Genomic DNA, 15578 nt, shown 5'->3' with positions numbered 1-15578 from the left:
AGAGAGAGAGAGAGAGAGAGAGAGAGAGAGAGCGAGCTCAATGAGCTTAATGGCTTAATTCTGCTCCTTTAGAGTCAGAGAAAACAGACCCTTCAGCCCAACTCATCTTATGCCAACCAGATATCCTATGTAAATCTAGTCCTATTTGCCAGCACTTGGCCCACCTCCAAACCCTTCCTATTCATATACCCATCCAGATGCCTTTTGTAACGGCCTCCAACACTTCCTCTGGCAGCTCAGTCCATTCATGTACTCTCCTCACTTTGAAAAAAAGTTGCCCCTTTGTACATTTTTTCTGAACCCTTTCAAGTTCCACAACATCCTTCCTCAAGGAGGGAGACCAGAATTGCATACAGTATCCCAAAAGTAGCCAAATCAATGTCCCTGACAGCCGCGCCATGACCTCGTAACTTCGATACTCAATCTTATGATCTAATAGAGGTTTTTGTTGTTTAGGTCTTTCTAAAAAGCAAATGATTTTCATTAAGCAATGAGGGGTCACTAAAGACATTTTCTAAATCAACTTGTTCAGAGATACCATCTATCTCTGGATCAGATGAAACTGGATCCCAGATCTCCTAGCTCAGACAGAGGGACATTACCATTGCATCCCTAGTGCTTCTTTTTGCTTCAATTGCCCTGTTGTTCTCTAGGAGCTATAGCGCAAAATTTGAACAGACTGTGGGAAGAGTCTGCTTGTACTTTTAAGGTTTTGATTTGGCTAAGGAATTGGTCTGATAGCTCTATGAATGATGTTTCAGATGGTGGCTCTCAGGAGATATTTCACCCCAGTGAAAAGAGCTCCTATTAATTTGAAGGCTGTTTGCTGACACAGTAAATGCAGGGGGCACATCCACCACAGTTATAGAGCCACTGATATCCCTGCCAACATTGTCACAACTAGATGCCAACACCAAAAGAATATAACCACCTCTAACATTGAGCAGTTTAAAATATATTTTAACTAGTACAGCACTAAAAAAGTGTTCCTTTGCAAGTTTGTCTCTGAGTTGGAGACTTAAAATTTGTGATCAAACCCTGCCACCTAATATCGGCATTTCCATGTGACTAGAGCCAGTGTGTTGTACGTATGCCCCAGTTCTCCAGAAAGAGTCGGAATCCTTTCACTTCTGAATCAGGGGCATTATTTGCAAAATGGCTAGAATGCAGGGACAACTGCTATTTACTTTCAGTCATCCTACAATTTCAAAATGGTCGGCGTGCTAATCACCCCAGTTGTCAAAATGCTAATTGTTGACATGATTTTAAAAAGTTCCTAGAAGAATGAAGTAGTATTCCAAGATTCCATTAAAAACAACTGTGGATGCTGTAAAAACAATTAAAAACAGAAAATAAAAGTTTCAGAGATACCCAGGTCTGGTAGCATCTGTAGAGAGAAAAATTTCAGAAGCATTCAGGAGAGAACCTCTTGAATTTGTCAGGCACACTCCCCTAAAATTCCAACTGCTCTGGATTTGTTTTGAGTGGGGAGCAGGATCTCCTGAACCCAATAGGAGAGTTTTTAAACTAATTCCTACAATTCTAATAATTTAATCCAAATTAAAAAGTTACATTTCATTAGAAGGGGGAAAACAGGACGAGAATAGGGACATTGGATTACAAATCTCCAAGCTACAGTACCTTGTATATGTGGGAGTTAACCTCAGTACATTATTAATAATCATTTCCCAACATGGCTCCCAGGCACCAGCCAAGATGCAGGTCAGGGAAGTCTGCCAGCACATGGTAAATGTGAAAGTTTATCAAGTTGATCAAGCCTGATGGAACTCTTGTTCATACTGTCTATGAGCTACAAAAAGTCAATTATCTCTTGAATCCACCTTTTCCCAGTTCCTTTTCACCAGAGGCCCAGGAATTCCGGTCTTAATATTGCTAAAAAATTACATTTGATGTTACATTAAAACAAAGCAGGCAAGTTGAAGTCTGGTTTCTACCAATCCAACACCCACCTCCTTCAGCGTTAAAATTCCCCTCCCAATTTATTGCAGATCACCCTTCAAACAAAAACATTTAGCTTAGGAGCATGATCTGGATGACGGGACTGGGGGCATTCTAGCGAAGTTTGCCGATGATACGAAGATAGGTGGACAGGCAGGTAGTATTAAGGAAGTGGGGAGGCTGTAGAAGGATCTAGACAGTTTGAGAGAGTGGTCCAGGAAATGGCTGATGAAGTTCAATGTGAGCAAATGTGAGGTCTTGCACTTTAGAAAAAAGAATACAAGCATGGACTACTTTCTAAATGGTGAGAAAATTCATAAAGCCAAAGTACAAATGGATCTGGGACTGCTAGTCAAGGATTCTCTAAAGGTAAACATTCAGATTGAATCAGATGATTAAGAAAGTGTCATTTATCTCAAGAGCATTGGAATATAAAAGCACCGATGTGCTACTGAGACTTTATAAAGCTCTGGTTAGGCCCCATTTGGAGTACTATGTCCAGTTTTGGGCCCCACAACTCAGGAGGGATATGGTGGCACTGGAGCATGTCGAGCGGAGATTCACACGGATGATCCCTGGAATGGTAGGTCTAACATGAGGAATGGCTGAGGATCCTGGGATTGCATTCATTGGAGTTTAGAAGATTAAGGGGAGATCTAATAGAACTTACAAGATAATACATGGCTTGGAAAGGGTGGATGCTAAGAAATTGTTTCCGTTAGGCAGGGAGACTAGGACCCGTGGGCACAGCCTTAGAATTAGAAGGGGTCAATTCAGAACAGAAAGGTGGAGACATTTCTTCAGCCAGAGGGTGGTGGGCCTGTGGAATTCAATGCCGCTGAGTGCAGTGGAGGCCGGGACGCTAAATGTCTTCAAGGCAGAGATTGATAAATTCTTGATGTCACAAGGAATTAAGGGCTACGGGGAGAATGTGGGTAAGTGGAGTTGAAATGCTCATCAGCCATGATTAAATGGCAGAGTGGACTCGATGGGCCGAATGGCCTTACTTCCACTCCTATATCGCATGGTCTTAAAACAATGACCATCAAACCACATGTTGAAATAAGTAGCCAAGGTTACACATTGCTTTCTACAGCAATTAGACTTCATTAATTGTTAACACAGATAAAAATGTTTTCTTAAAAATGCAAGCTTTTAATTTTAAAAATGCCAAGCATGTAATTCAGTTTTGGTTCTAGTCAGAGGCTTTAAGTTAGCGACTTAAGATTTGTAGCTCAGGTTACATCCAGAGGCTTTAAGTATATAAACACTGCCACCTGGGCCAGAGTAATTGCAAAATGGTATGCACAGCACTAACCAACACCACAGTAACAGCCTAGATCATCAGTTTTCAATGCCATGGGAAACCAGCAAGTACATTAAATATACAGTTGAGTAACTTCCACTAGTACAGCTGCAGTGTCATAATTTGACAGATATTAACTGAAAGTATTAAATTAACAGATTCATTGAAGCACAATACTAAAGAAAAATTTTGAACGTTTAAAATCCAAATTTGACAAAAATCAAGATTTGGCAGTGTTCAGACCTGGTCCAAAAATAAATGGAGATCAACGAAAAGGCAGTACAGGGGTAATTAAAAAAAAGAGGGGCTGAACAAATCAACAGAAATGATCTGCAAAGCACTCCAGTGGGAAAATAAAAGGTCCAACAGACTTGTGATCAAAGCAATTGAATCCATTTACGAGACTGGAGAATAACTTTATGAGGTGGGTGAGAAATACTAATATGTAGCAATATAAGGTAAATGTTACTACAGACGCAGATAAAATTGCCAGATAAAAGAGACTCACCCCAAGCACTAAAACACCCCTTTCTGGAAATACTACTGCACCCATCCTGTACAGTCCGAGAAAGTAAAAGCTGTTAATTATCTCTGCTCACGTACCCACTGCACTTTGACCAACTTTACAAGCTTTTTCTGACAATAAATACCAAGTTTTGGTACATTATCAGAAGGTACAAGTTTCCTGTGCAAGAAAAATAAATTTAAAAAAAATCAAGGATACTATTAACCCAAACTAAAAACAACAAAGTCTGGAGAAATTCAAGTCTGGCAGCCTCTGTGCAGGAAGATAAGAAAGTGAAGGTAAAGTTTATTACATTGCTGAATGAATGAGATTCTTCTTTGGATCTTATTCAGAAGAGTCATAACAAACTTAATCTTGAAACACTTTCTCTCCACAGATGCAGCCAAACCTACTGAGCTACTTTCGCATTTGCTAGTTTTATTATAAAAGTGCCCAAACACACCTGGGACTATCACTTGTGAGCATAATTACTGGTTGCATAAGACTTCAGAAGAGAATAAATGCAAAAAAAAAACATAAATTTGACAACAAGGTCATAAAGAAATGCTTGCAAAAAGCTCATGGCGAAAGAACTAGCATAAATTACCTATTACTCATTTCACATAATGATGGCATCATGTCATCACATCCTGGACGCCATTCTAACCTGCACATATTTCAATTAACGAAAAAATTATAGTCACATATCAAGCATATTAAAAACTTAGTGAAAATATTCTTAATAATTAGCTCAAACTTCAAGGATAGGGTATCAATGTGGCCATAAAAGGCTACTTTGGAGATGGTCATTTGATTATGGTGCTCTGCCCCAAGGAAATGTAGGTATTACAGTACAAGACCACCACCCATCTCATTCTGGACAACACTTTTGCAAAGAATGCCTGAATATGCAGTGAAAACGAAACAGCAACTGCTGCAGGAAGTCCATCAAAGATGCTCTCTAGTCTGTTCAAAACTTGCTGTCCTTCCAGGTTCACCTGGTCTTTCACACCTGCACATTCCAAAATAAAACCCAAGCGGGAGCTCGGTGTGATGCACTGAAGCTTCAGGCAGCCACTGCAAAGGCACAAAATGGAGACACACCATAGTTACAGTCTCTTCTGCAACACTGACGTTAATGCTACAGGAACCAGCTCAACAATTGACAGTTATCAATTGTTGAAACAATTGTGGGCATGTGTCAAACATGATGCAAGTGTCAAGCTCCACTTTAGCTAATTATAATAGAAATTTTATTAAGTAATGCAAATCTGTTCATTTATTATAATTCATCCCATACAAACATTTTAAATACAGGCAATTATTGCAAATATAAAACTGTTACAAAGTTAGTTCAGGTCCAGATGCATGGAACATATTCTTACTAATACAGACACTCTTCCCCATATGAACATTAAAAACTGAAGAATCTTTACATAACTTAGGAGGTGTAACAAAATACATTACTCCAGTTGTCTTCTTTGATTGAAGATTAATAGTCAAACATATTACAGAGCATACTTATTTGAAAGAATAAGTTTTCCAACAAAGTGCAACTTAAGAAAAATTACACTGTAAATCAGTTACATAAGGAAAAAAAAGTCTTTTAGTTGTGTCAAGAGTGTAACTTTTTTTTACATAGTGACTGACAGTACCCAGTCAGTTCTGTTAATAATCTTGTGCGTCTATGTGGTGTGATGTGAGAGGTTCGTTTGACTAGTATTTGGTTATTCAAATGATCAAGATCTCAGATCCTGCTTCATTGGTGTTTCCCTTTTTCATGGACTGCTACAGTTCACAGTCTGCAATTGCTATGTGTCGTCTTTGCTGCACAAATTGAACTCTGTTATGCACACAAATTTACTTAGTCTTAAAAGCAGATTTCTGAAGATGCGGCATTATACAAGACAAAGTGACCTAAAGTACGAAGTTACTCATAAAAAGTGCAAACCACTGATTAGAAAGTGCAAAGGCATTAAAAATCTTATGACCAGCAAGTATCAGGACTATTCTTATCGTTATTATGGCCCTCCGTTCTATCAGGTGATTTACTTTCAAGAAACAAAGCAATCACACAAATTGACTAACTTCCTGTACAAAGTTTTTACATTCAAATTCATTGAAACATTTAAGTAGACTGTATACTGACAAATGCTAGCTGAAAAAAGGGGTAGATTTTAAACCAGCTCCAAAGCACAATGTACGATTGTCCTAAAGTGATAAAGCTTAGGATGTTGTGGTGCATTGCACAAGGGTATTAGTGTCTCTTATTTCACAGTCTGGTAAAGTAGGTCCACTAATTAATGGCTCCATAGTCACTGGACTCCATGCTCTTAGTTGCAGAAGATCCCATCAGTCCAGGATCATGACCTACATTCAAAAAGAGAGAGATGCACCATTAGCAAATAAAAAAAAGGAAAAAAAACTTCAAGCAGTAACACTGGAAGCAAACAGAGGTCATGAATTTAGCTCTTTAATGTCTAAAGAAGGGCCAAGTACAACAGAAGCACTCATTACAAACTAGGAAATAAACTGCATCCCATTTTCCCCATGATGAGCTCAAGAAATTGGAATCCAACTCAAAACAGAGCCACACTGCATAAACCAGTTGACAAAGGCCTTTGAAAGTTTAAGAGATTGGAGTTCGGTAACCTATAGTCTACAATTTGGAACTTGCCCCAAGGTCCATTTGAATTTCAATCCTCAGTTGTAAAGAGAAGCCAAACAGATAATACAATGCACAGGAAGCCACCATTTGACCCAGAGTCCATCAGTTCCTTGTAGGGCAACAGATCAGTCCCATTAGGTGAGATGAAATGGTCATAATCTTGTCTACCTCCAACAAAAATAAAAACAAGTCAGTCTAAAAGTGGTGATATTTGCTGACAATTACAGTACGCAGCACCAGTGATGTGCAGGTTAGGTAGATTGGTCATGCTAAATTGGCCTCTAGTGTCCAAGGTTGTGCAGGCAAGATGGGTTAGCTATGGTAAAATGTGGGGGCAATTGGGATACTCTTCAGAACGTCGGTTCACACGATGGGCCAAATGGCCTCTATCTACATTGCTGGGATTTCATGATTCTACCATTTGCAATTCCTCAGGTTCAGAAGTAGTCTGTGCCCATATGCAGCAAGACCTGGACAATATTCAGGGGTAGGCTGATAACCCTATGTAAATCTCAGGCAATAGCCATCTCCAACAGGAGAGAATCTTCCTCTCTTCCTAGGATATTCACTACTGATGTAACAAAATCTTGGAACTACCTCCTTAACAGCTCCACGTAGCAACATTACATGCATTGCAGCAGCTCACCACCACCACCACATCTGTCTCTAGGGCATTTTAAAAACGGCCAGCAAATGCAGGCTTTTTTTAAAAAAAAAATCAGCAACACCTACTTGCTAAGAAAAAGAGGAAACAGTTCCCTCCAATACCTTTACTCTGAAGAGATCCATCCCAACTTTGCCACTTCTGCTTTAGCTCTTTCATCAACACAGTCAAATGAAAGTGTGGCGCTAGAAAAGCACAGCAGGTCAGGCAGCATTCAAGGAACAGCAGAATTGACTTTTGGGGCATAAGCCCTTCATCAGGAAATGTGCCAGAAGGGCTTATGCCTGAAATGTCAATTCTACTACTCCTCAGATGCTGTCTGACCTGCTATGCTTTTTCAGCACCACACTTTTCAACAGATCTCCAGCATCTGCAGTCCCCACTTTGTCTGCTTTCAGCAACACAGACTAATATGCTAACTTTTTTCTAAAAAAAAAGACAGGAAAAAGTGAATGACCAGATCATCTAATTTTGAGATGTTGCTTGTGGAGAGATGTTGGCCAGGAAAGTGGAGATAGCTGTTGTGTCTCTGCTTTCCCACAGTGCCACATGATCCTTCATATTCATTTGGAACTTGGTTTAATGTCTTTTCCAATGCAGAGCTCCCTCAGTAGTTCACTGAGGGGCAGCTTTGTTTCTGTTTTAAAACATGCACTCAGGCCTAGTGTGAGATTCAACCATGGGCTGAGAGTTTGAGACAACAGTACTCCCAGCTGAGCCACAGTTAACAAACTAAAACAGTAAACACACTAAAATTCCACAATCCTGGAAAATTCTGCTCAATTTCCTCTGCACCCTATTAAAGAGCCCTCACATCCATCCTGACGCATTGTGCCAAGATAATGGATGCAATATATTAAAATAGAGAAAGAAATAAGAATTCACATGTAGGACTGGACAACAAATCATTTGCTTAAAGCCACAGGAAAATAGATCATCCCCTAATTAAAAAGATAAAGTCTGTTAACAAACTAATCTTCTGATAACTCTTCCATCCCATTTAAAGCTAAGGTAGATTACAGGCACTTTAAGTAGTCAACAGGCTTCATTAAAGATGGCAACTCATTCTTTTTTATGAAAATGTCCATCTGTAAAAAACAAACCAGAATTTCATTTAAAAGTGAAATATCTATAGTCAAGAGTCTCTTGCTTCTTAAAATGCATAACGAACTAGATGAGTGTGAATGGAATAAAAATTATAACAGCCAAAAAATGAATGATTTGGACTGCATAAACTTAAAACGACATTTGTTTCTAATTCATGAAATAATAATTTTTACATCATAATTTAGATTTCCAAAACATACAATTTTCACAATCCCCCATTTCTTATATAATTCATTACATACATTTTAGTAGAAATTGTCTTGAAATCTTAACACTATTGCCTCAGAATGATATGACATACTGAAAAACTAATCATCTGGTCTCTGTGCTACACACGGATTCAAAAGTAATCCAAATAAAAACAAAATTTAAGAAAAAAGGAAAATCCAAAAGTTTGGAATGACTGATCAAGCAGGGACACAAACTTGATGCCTACTTCAAACCTGGACCACCTGACCAACTGAACCCATCACATAAAAGATACAAAACAATTACATCAAAAAATCAATTCCAATATAACCAAAATGGACCTTCAAACAGCACTATATTTCTAATAACTTTATAAGTATGTACTATAACCTGAAGACTTTAAAAGTATCTGAAAACTATTTTAGTGTTGGTAGAAACAACCAATGATGCATTGGTATCCAAGAATAACCGTATAATTTAAAATTAAGAGAACTAAAACCAAATGGTGTATTGAAGGTACACAGGTGAAGAAGTGATCAGTTACTCTGCAGTAGCTTTCTCCAGAGAGGGACTGGGTGAAAGTAAACCTCAACTGCACAGATGGCCTGAATAGCGAACAAGGCAAAGGAAGTCAAAAAATGTTCCTTATTTTGAAAGGTGGTGATCTACAAATTTGAACCACTAAAAAAAAGGAAATAGTTGCAACAAACCATTTCACAGAATCAGAATCTCCACAGTGCAAAAAAGGTGCCATTCAACCTATCGAGTCCACACCGCCCATCCAAAGAACATCCTACTTTATCCCTTTAATCCCACAGGTGCCATCGCCAATCCACCTAGTTTGCACATCTTTGGACTGTGTGTGTGTGTGTGTGTGTGTGTGTGTGTGTGTGTGTGTGTGTGTGTGTGTGTGTGTGTGTGTTTAGTTTGCATAGTCACCCACGGCTGGAATCAAACCTGGGTCCCTGGTTATGAGGCAGCAGTACTAATCACTGTGCCATCACACCACCCCCCATTCTAGCTAGTTTTCAACCAAAACATAGAATGGACATGAAAGTGCTCAAGTTCAAAATATTTAAACATGTTAGACACTAATGTCATTTCACTTGTTTTTTTCTTATGAGACAACATATTTTGTTCACTTTCCTTTGATCAATCCCTTAGCACCTGGCTACTTCAAAGATGAGCTGTAAAGGAAGTAGTTTTAGTAAATTCTTGCCCTATCGGGCAAAACAATGCATATTCCAGAGACTTTGTAAATGAGCACAATACTGAAGAATTGTGATAGTTGGTGTAGAATGGTCTATTCTTTAGAATTAGATTTGCATTCACGCAAAATAAAAATAATAGCAAGTTAATGAAAACACTACAATTCCTTTAAGAATTGTAAAAACGCTTTTACTTTTTGTTCATTAAAACTAATGGGCCCAGGTTAAGCTTTTTTAAAAAATAAATGTATTCCGAGGCATCAGACAAATTAAGAGTAGGCCACTTAGCTCTTTGAACTGCTTCACTATTCAATAAAATTACAGCTGATCAGATTGTAAATGCAACATTCCACACACCCCCATACTTACCATGAATCTAAACAGCCTCTGCCCTAACAATATTTTAGGGCACATTCCCTTAAAATATGGCAGAAAACAAGTTTGAAAAGAGAATCCTGAAAGAAGAATGTGTCTCAGTTGCAAACGAGTGCTCCTTATTTTCAAACAGTGTTCCCTCGCTCTAGATTCTTCCCAAAACAGGAAACCTCCTTCCCACATTCAATGTCTCCCAGGATCTTGCGTTTCAATCAAGTTGTCTCTAAACCACGTGAGAATTTAGGTACACTATCTTCTAGGGCAACTAGGAATGGTCAATAAACTCTCACCTAGCCAATGAAGCCCACAACCTATGAATAATTTAAAACAGACATCTACGGGTACTGTGGTATCATGACATTAAGAACTTGTCTGTTTCTCAAGTCCCAAGACATTTCAGATATTGGAAGCGATAACTATAATGCATTACAAAATGTCAGTGCACATTCAAAATATATCAGCTGTTGAAAGTTATTCTCTGAACATTCAGGGCTAAACAAAAAAACAAAATATATTTAAAGTCAGAAATTCAAATCACCGACAATGTTTAGCAGCTAGCATTCATGAGCCCCAACTAATATTCCAAAGTTTACAGGTTTTTAAGAGCTTATGCTCCTGGTACAGGGGCTGTACTTGCAAGCAGATTTAGTATTAGGTGAGAGATTACCAATGATTGACAATCTATTGTGTTGTTTCATTTGAAATATATTTTAATGACTTGTGAAATGACAAAAATTGATTTGTGACTTAAAATTGCTGTAATGTTCAAAAATGTTTCACACAATTTTAACTTAAAACTACTGATTAAATAGCAATGGTCAACATCGTCCTTTAAAAAGATGAATTTTATGTGGTCTTCAATATTCAAATTTTGCCTGTGTTCATAGTAAACTTAAATGCTGAAATACATTCATAGTGTAAGTTGCTTCAAGTGAATTTTAATTCATTATGAATTTTTGGATTTTTTTATTGCAACTTTTCATTATCAGTATAAAATTTAATGTACAGAACAAAAAAAACCATGAAATACCTGATGTAAACTCATCTAGAACGAGTCCATGTTGTATTACACAATATTAGGAAACTTCATTTAGAACATAATGCCAGAAATTATTGCTTCAAATTTCAGTAAAGGATATTGCTAGAGGTTTTAGTTTGTTTCACAACAGTAGTTAAGAATGTAATTAAAAGAGACTTATTTTGCTATACTGATACATCTGCATCATTTTCCACATTAAATGTTTAGCAAGTTTTAACGGATATTTGGATAAATCTGCAAACCATTTAGCCAAATGCAATGGGAATAAATTTACATTTAAAATTCAGTTAGAGTCAAAAAAAAGTGTTTCATTGTTGAACTGAAAAGTTAAAGTTGCCATGGTCCCAGAGGACCAAAAAGAGTTACCAATCTCATTTCAGAGAGGCAACTGGTGGTGAGTGTAACCAGAGGGTCACCACACCTCAGGCGAGGGGGTGAGGGTGAGAAGGTGGGACCCTCACTGTGATCTCAGCTGATGTAGAAATGGAATCCACACTGCTGGCATCATTCTGCATCATAAACCAGTTGCCCAGCCAACTGAGCTAAAAGACATTAAAATATGCCATTTAAGAAAAAAGTAGACACCATTATCAGGGAAAAGATTATACTTGTTTAAATTCCTAAAAACCATTTTTACCTTCACACCTCCTCTCCGTTTCAGGAGATATGCAACGGCTCTCTGCTTGACAATATGCAGGTACATTTTAAAAAAGAAAAAAAAAATGACAAGTGGCATTGCTGAAATCTGAAAGAGCATCATTCTCCTCAGGTGACTTAAATGAAGTGACAAAGAAATGATGTACACTTCTCAGGATGTCCCAGAGCATTTCATAAACCACTACTTCTCTGAAGCATAGTCACTTTTGTAGAGAAACTCAGCAGCCAATTTATACACAGCAAGATCTCAAAACACCAGGTTAGGTGCTAAGGACGGACTAGAATACTAGGATCTCCAGTTGTTTTTTGGGGACATAAAGGGCCAAGGTTTAAAATCTCACCTGAAGAGATAACACTTCAGACAGTGCATCATTTCTTCATCTGTTGGCAAGACTAAATTAAAATATTGTGATGTTGTGATGAATGTCAATCAAACAAACAGGGAAATAAAGCTCAGCTGTTATTCTGAACTTTCACAGGTGCTGGCTAGCATTTGCAGAGCTCCTACACTCTGTCAGGCTTCCCAGCATTTTATTTAATCACCAGTTGTGCAATTTAAAAAGAGATGGCTATTCAGCCCACTGTACTTATGCTAGCCCTCTGATAGCTAGTCAGCCCCCTTTACTTATACTAGTCCCATTCCCTTGCTTACACTTATGTATTATCCATTTCCCTTTGAATCTTTGGTCCACCACCCCCATAGGCTGTTCATTCCAGATTATAACAATTGGCTGTTTTAAAAAAAAAACTTCAGCTAGCTCCCATTGTTTTGCCTTTTACTTTGAATTTCTGCCATCTGGTTATAGCACATGCCATAAACAACAAAAAGAGAAGTTAACTAAACAAACGATTTTAACAACTTCCGTAAGGTCTCTCTTTAACTCTAAACTTCATGGAGAATAACCCCAGCTTCACCAGTCTCTCCATTTAACTGAAGCCTCATTTCTGGGGCCGTCATTCAGAACATTAAAAAAAGAACTAAGAGCATGAGCAAGTAATTCAGACATTGAGCTTGCTTCACCATTTACTACAATCATAAGTGACCTCATCCCTGCCTCAAACTCACTGTTTGCTGCTCAGAAGTGTTAACTCCCTCACCAATTAAGTTTGTCCACCACCTCAATTTATTCAGCATCCATTGCACTCAATTCCATACATTCATCAGCTGTTAAGAGAAGCAATTTGTCCAGTTTCAAGTCTGCCATCCCTTAGCCCAAAACTAAGGCCTCTCATTCTAGATTGCCCCACACAGGGTCAAATTTGCTCTGTCAATTCCCTTTGATATCTTGTGCACCCTCGATTAGATCTTATCTCATTCTTCTAAACTCGTGTTCATAGGTCAAAGCCACTCAAATTAAAGGCATTTCATCTCTGGAATTAATCTAGTGAAACTCCTCAGAACAGCCTCCAATGCCATTAACTTGAGTAAGGGTGGGCCAGAACTGTACACCGCTCTTCAGAATTGTTCTCATCAGCGTCTTGTACAATTGCAACAACACTATTTGAGATACTCTGCATCTTTTGAAGGCCTCAATATCCTTCCTGAAGTTCAATGTCCAAAACAGGACAATTTAGCTGGGACTTATTCACTTCTTACATAAAAAACTTTTACTATGAATTAATGACAGTGTACCACAAAGACAAGGATGCTAAAGCAGTTTTAAAAAGACCCAGAACTTTTCCTTCAAAAGATTGCGTACATATATTGAATTCAATCTCCAAATCCCTTTTAAAATGGTACCACAGTCAATAGGTCCCATCAAAATTGTATCACTTCACACTACCCTGATCATTTTGCCAAAAACATTTCCTGAAGTCTGCTACTATCCTCCTCATTGCAAACTTTTAAACTAATGTCCAAAATACTTAAATTGAGATCACTAACTTACAAACAGAGCAGTGACCTTAATATTGACTCCTCGGTAACATTAGTGAATACTCATTTTCAGACTTAAAAAAATGCTTCCACCACTATTTTCTTCCTCTTAACCAAGTTTGTATCTCTGCAACCAATGGCCCCTTAAATTCAAAAGGAGTCAATTTTGACGTTCATTAACTGGCACTTTAATAAATCTATCGAAAACCCATATACAGCGTATCTACCCTTAGTTCTGGAAAAAAAAATCTAGTTAAGCATAATCTGCCTTTCAGAAAATCATGATGTGGCCATTTATTAACTCATTCTCCCACAGAAGTAAGCTTGTGCCTCAGATTATCAGTTCAAAGTTTCTCCACTGACTTTAGGCCAACTGCTATTTATCTTTCCTGACTTTTGAACAGGTGTATAAACAGTGAAATTCCTCTAAATTGCATACTCTACATGCAGTAGTAGCGTTGGTCCAGACTATGGCAGAACTCAAAAGTCCTAGATTTAGCCTCAGCGCATAAGTGACACAGTGGAGAGAAAGTACATTAAAAACAAATCATCTTTTTAGCTTGGCATTAAAAACCCTATTCAGGGTGTGTTATTTGAAGAGCAGGGGAAGCTCCATCAGGCCAATACTTGCCGTGACCAATATTAAATAAATTATGTGCTCATTTATCTTATTGCTGTGCACAGAATGGCATTATAACAGTGACACCAGCTCAAATAATTCAATTTGCTCAGCAATTTGGAAAATCCTGAGAACTTAAAAAAATACAAATTATTTTAGGATGGCATTAAATATGAACATTAATGTTTATCAAGTTTAAAATAAACTATTAATTTTATTTTTAAAATGTTGACTGGCAAATTTAGTGCAAATACGATGGTTAGGTTTAATCGCTGAGCATCTCCTGTTTGTAGTTTGTTTGTTCCCCCCGTTTAGTGAATTTTGCGAGTTGTTTCATGTAGTAAATTTCTGTTTTCTATTTAACGAGTGTACGTGTAGTCACTGATTCTGGGTTTCAACATTCCTACCATCTTCATTTCGCCCTGAAATACAGACAATGGAAACCATTTTGGTAACTGGAAATAGCACAGACCACACCAATTACAGATACCGTACCTCAAAGTTCAGCACCCTCAGATCAGCAGTGGTTACTGCTTTAGATATTTCTAAATCTTGGGTTAGGTTGTTGGCAGCTCAGGTGGGATCAAGGAGTTGCTTAGTGCAGTACACGAAGGGTATAAACAATTTACAGTCACATCATGCCAATGTAGCACCTAACCAATTGCCAAGGTAAGTTTTAAACTTTTACTCAATTGGAAGATTAAACACTATTTTGAGGTAGCCAGATTTGAGGTACTGTACTAGAACAGGTTAAATTTGGCTAGCCAAGTGCATGCAATGAAATCATCCATTTCAAACAGGACAGAGCATGCTCAGCCAGGTAAATCAAAAACTACTGACTCCACAATCACAGCAGCCACTTTGAAGGATTGTGTATTTTAACACTTGTTGACATAATACAAGGAGAAATATTTCCCATTAGATAAGTGATCTCCTTGAAGCACTTTCAACGCTACATCAGTATCACAGAACGGACAGCTTGGCTAACACATTATCTTCCCCAAACAGCTTGCAGACTATTATATACACACACACACACACACACACACACACACACAGACACACAGACACACAGACACACAAATAAAAAAAAAGTTAAAAATTAGAACATCTAGGTTATAATCCAACAGGTTTATTTGTAAGTATTAGCTTTCAGAGCATTGCTCCTTCATCAGGTAGCTGTGGAGCAGGATCATAAAACACAATTTATAACAAAAGATCAGTATTATGCATACAAATGCAAATGAGTGAACTTAGATTGCTGTTAAGTCTTTCATCTTTTAGAATGGGTTGCAAGTTTTGGTTCATGAAGATGTAAATTCCAGAACTACTTTTAAGTCACATTCGAGATAACTAAAGGCTTTATTAAAAAAGGTGATATCTCAGCTCAGACACTGCATTAGCAT

General features: G+C 37.9%; 1 protein-coding gene across 2 annotated transcripts in view; it reads right to left on the bottom strand.

Moving 5' to 3' along the window:
• Positions 1 to 5053: 5053 nt before the first annotated feature.
• The window catches only part of mfsd12a (major facilitator superfamily domain containing 12a), a 47481-nt gene continuing 36956 nt past the window's right edge, over positions 5054 to 15578 (bottom strand). Inside the window, exon 10 of one of the 2 annotated variants that reach the window (XM_060846149.1) lies at positions 5054 to 6140. In XM_060846149.1, the coding sequence (XP_060702132.1) occupies positions 6067 to 6140 (74 nt within the window). In that variant the 3' untranslated portion in view covers positions 5054 to 6066. Of the gene's footprint in view, positions 6141 to 14316; positions 14595 to 15578 lie in introns of those variants that run through there. The other variant, XM_060846150.1, reaches the window with a different exon arrangement.

This window comes from Hemiscyllium ocellatum, chromosome 28 (genome assembly GCF_020745735.1).
Source record: "Hemiscyllium ocellatum isolate sHemOce1 chromosome 28, sHemOce1.pat.X.cur, whole genome shotgun sequence".
NCBI lineage: Eukaryota > Metazoa > Chordata > Chondrichthyes > Orectolobiformes > Hemiscylliidae > Hemiscyllium > Hemiscyllium ocellatum.
The sequence above is the reverse complement of the archived record's forward strand: the minus strand, read 5'-3'. Positions and strand labels throughout refer to the sequence as shown.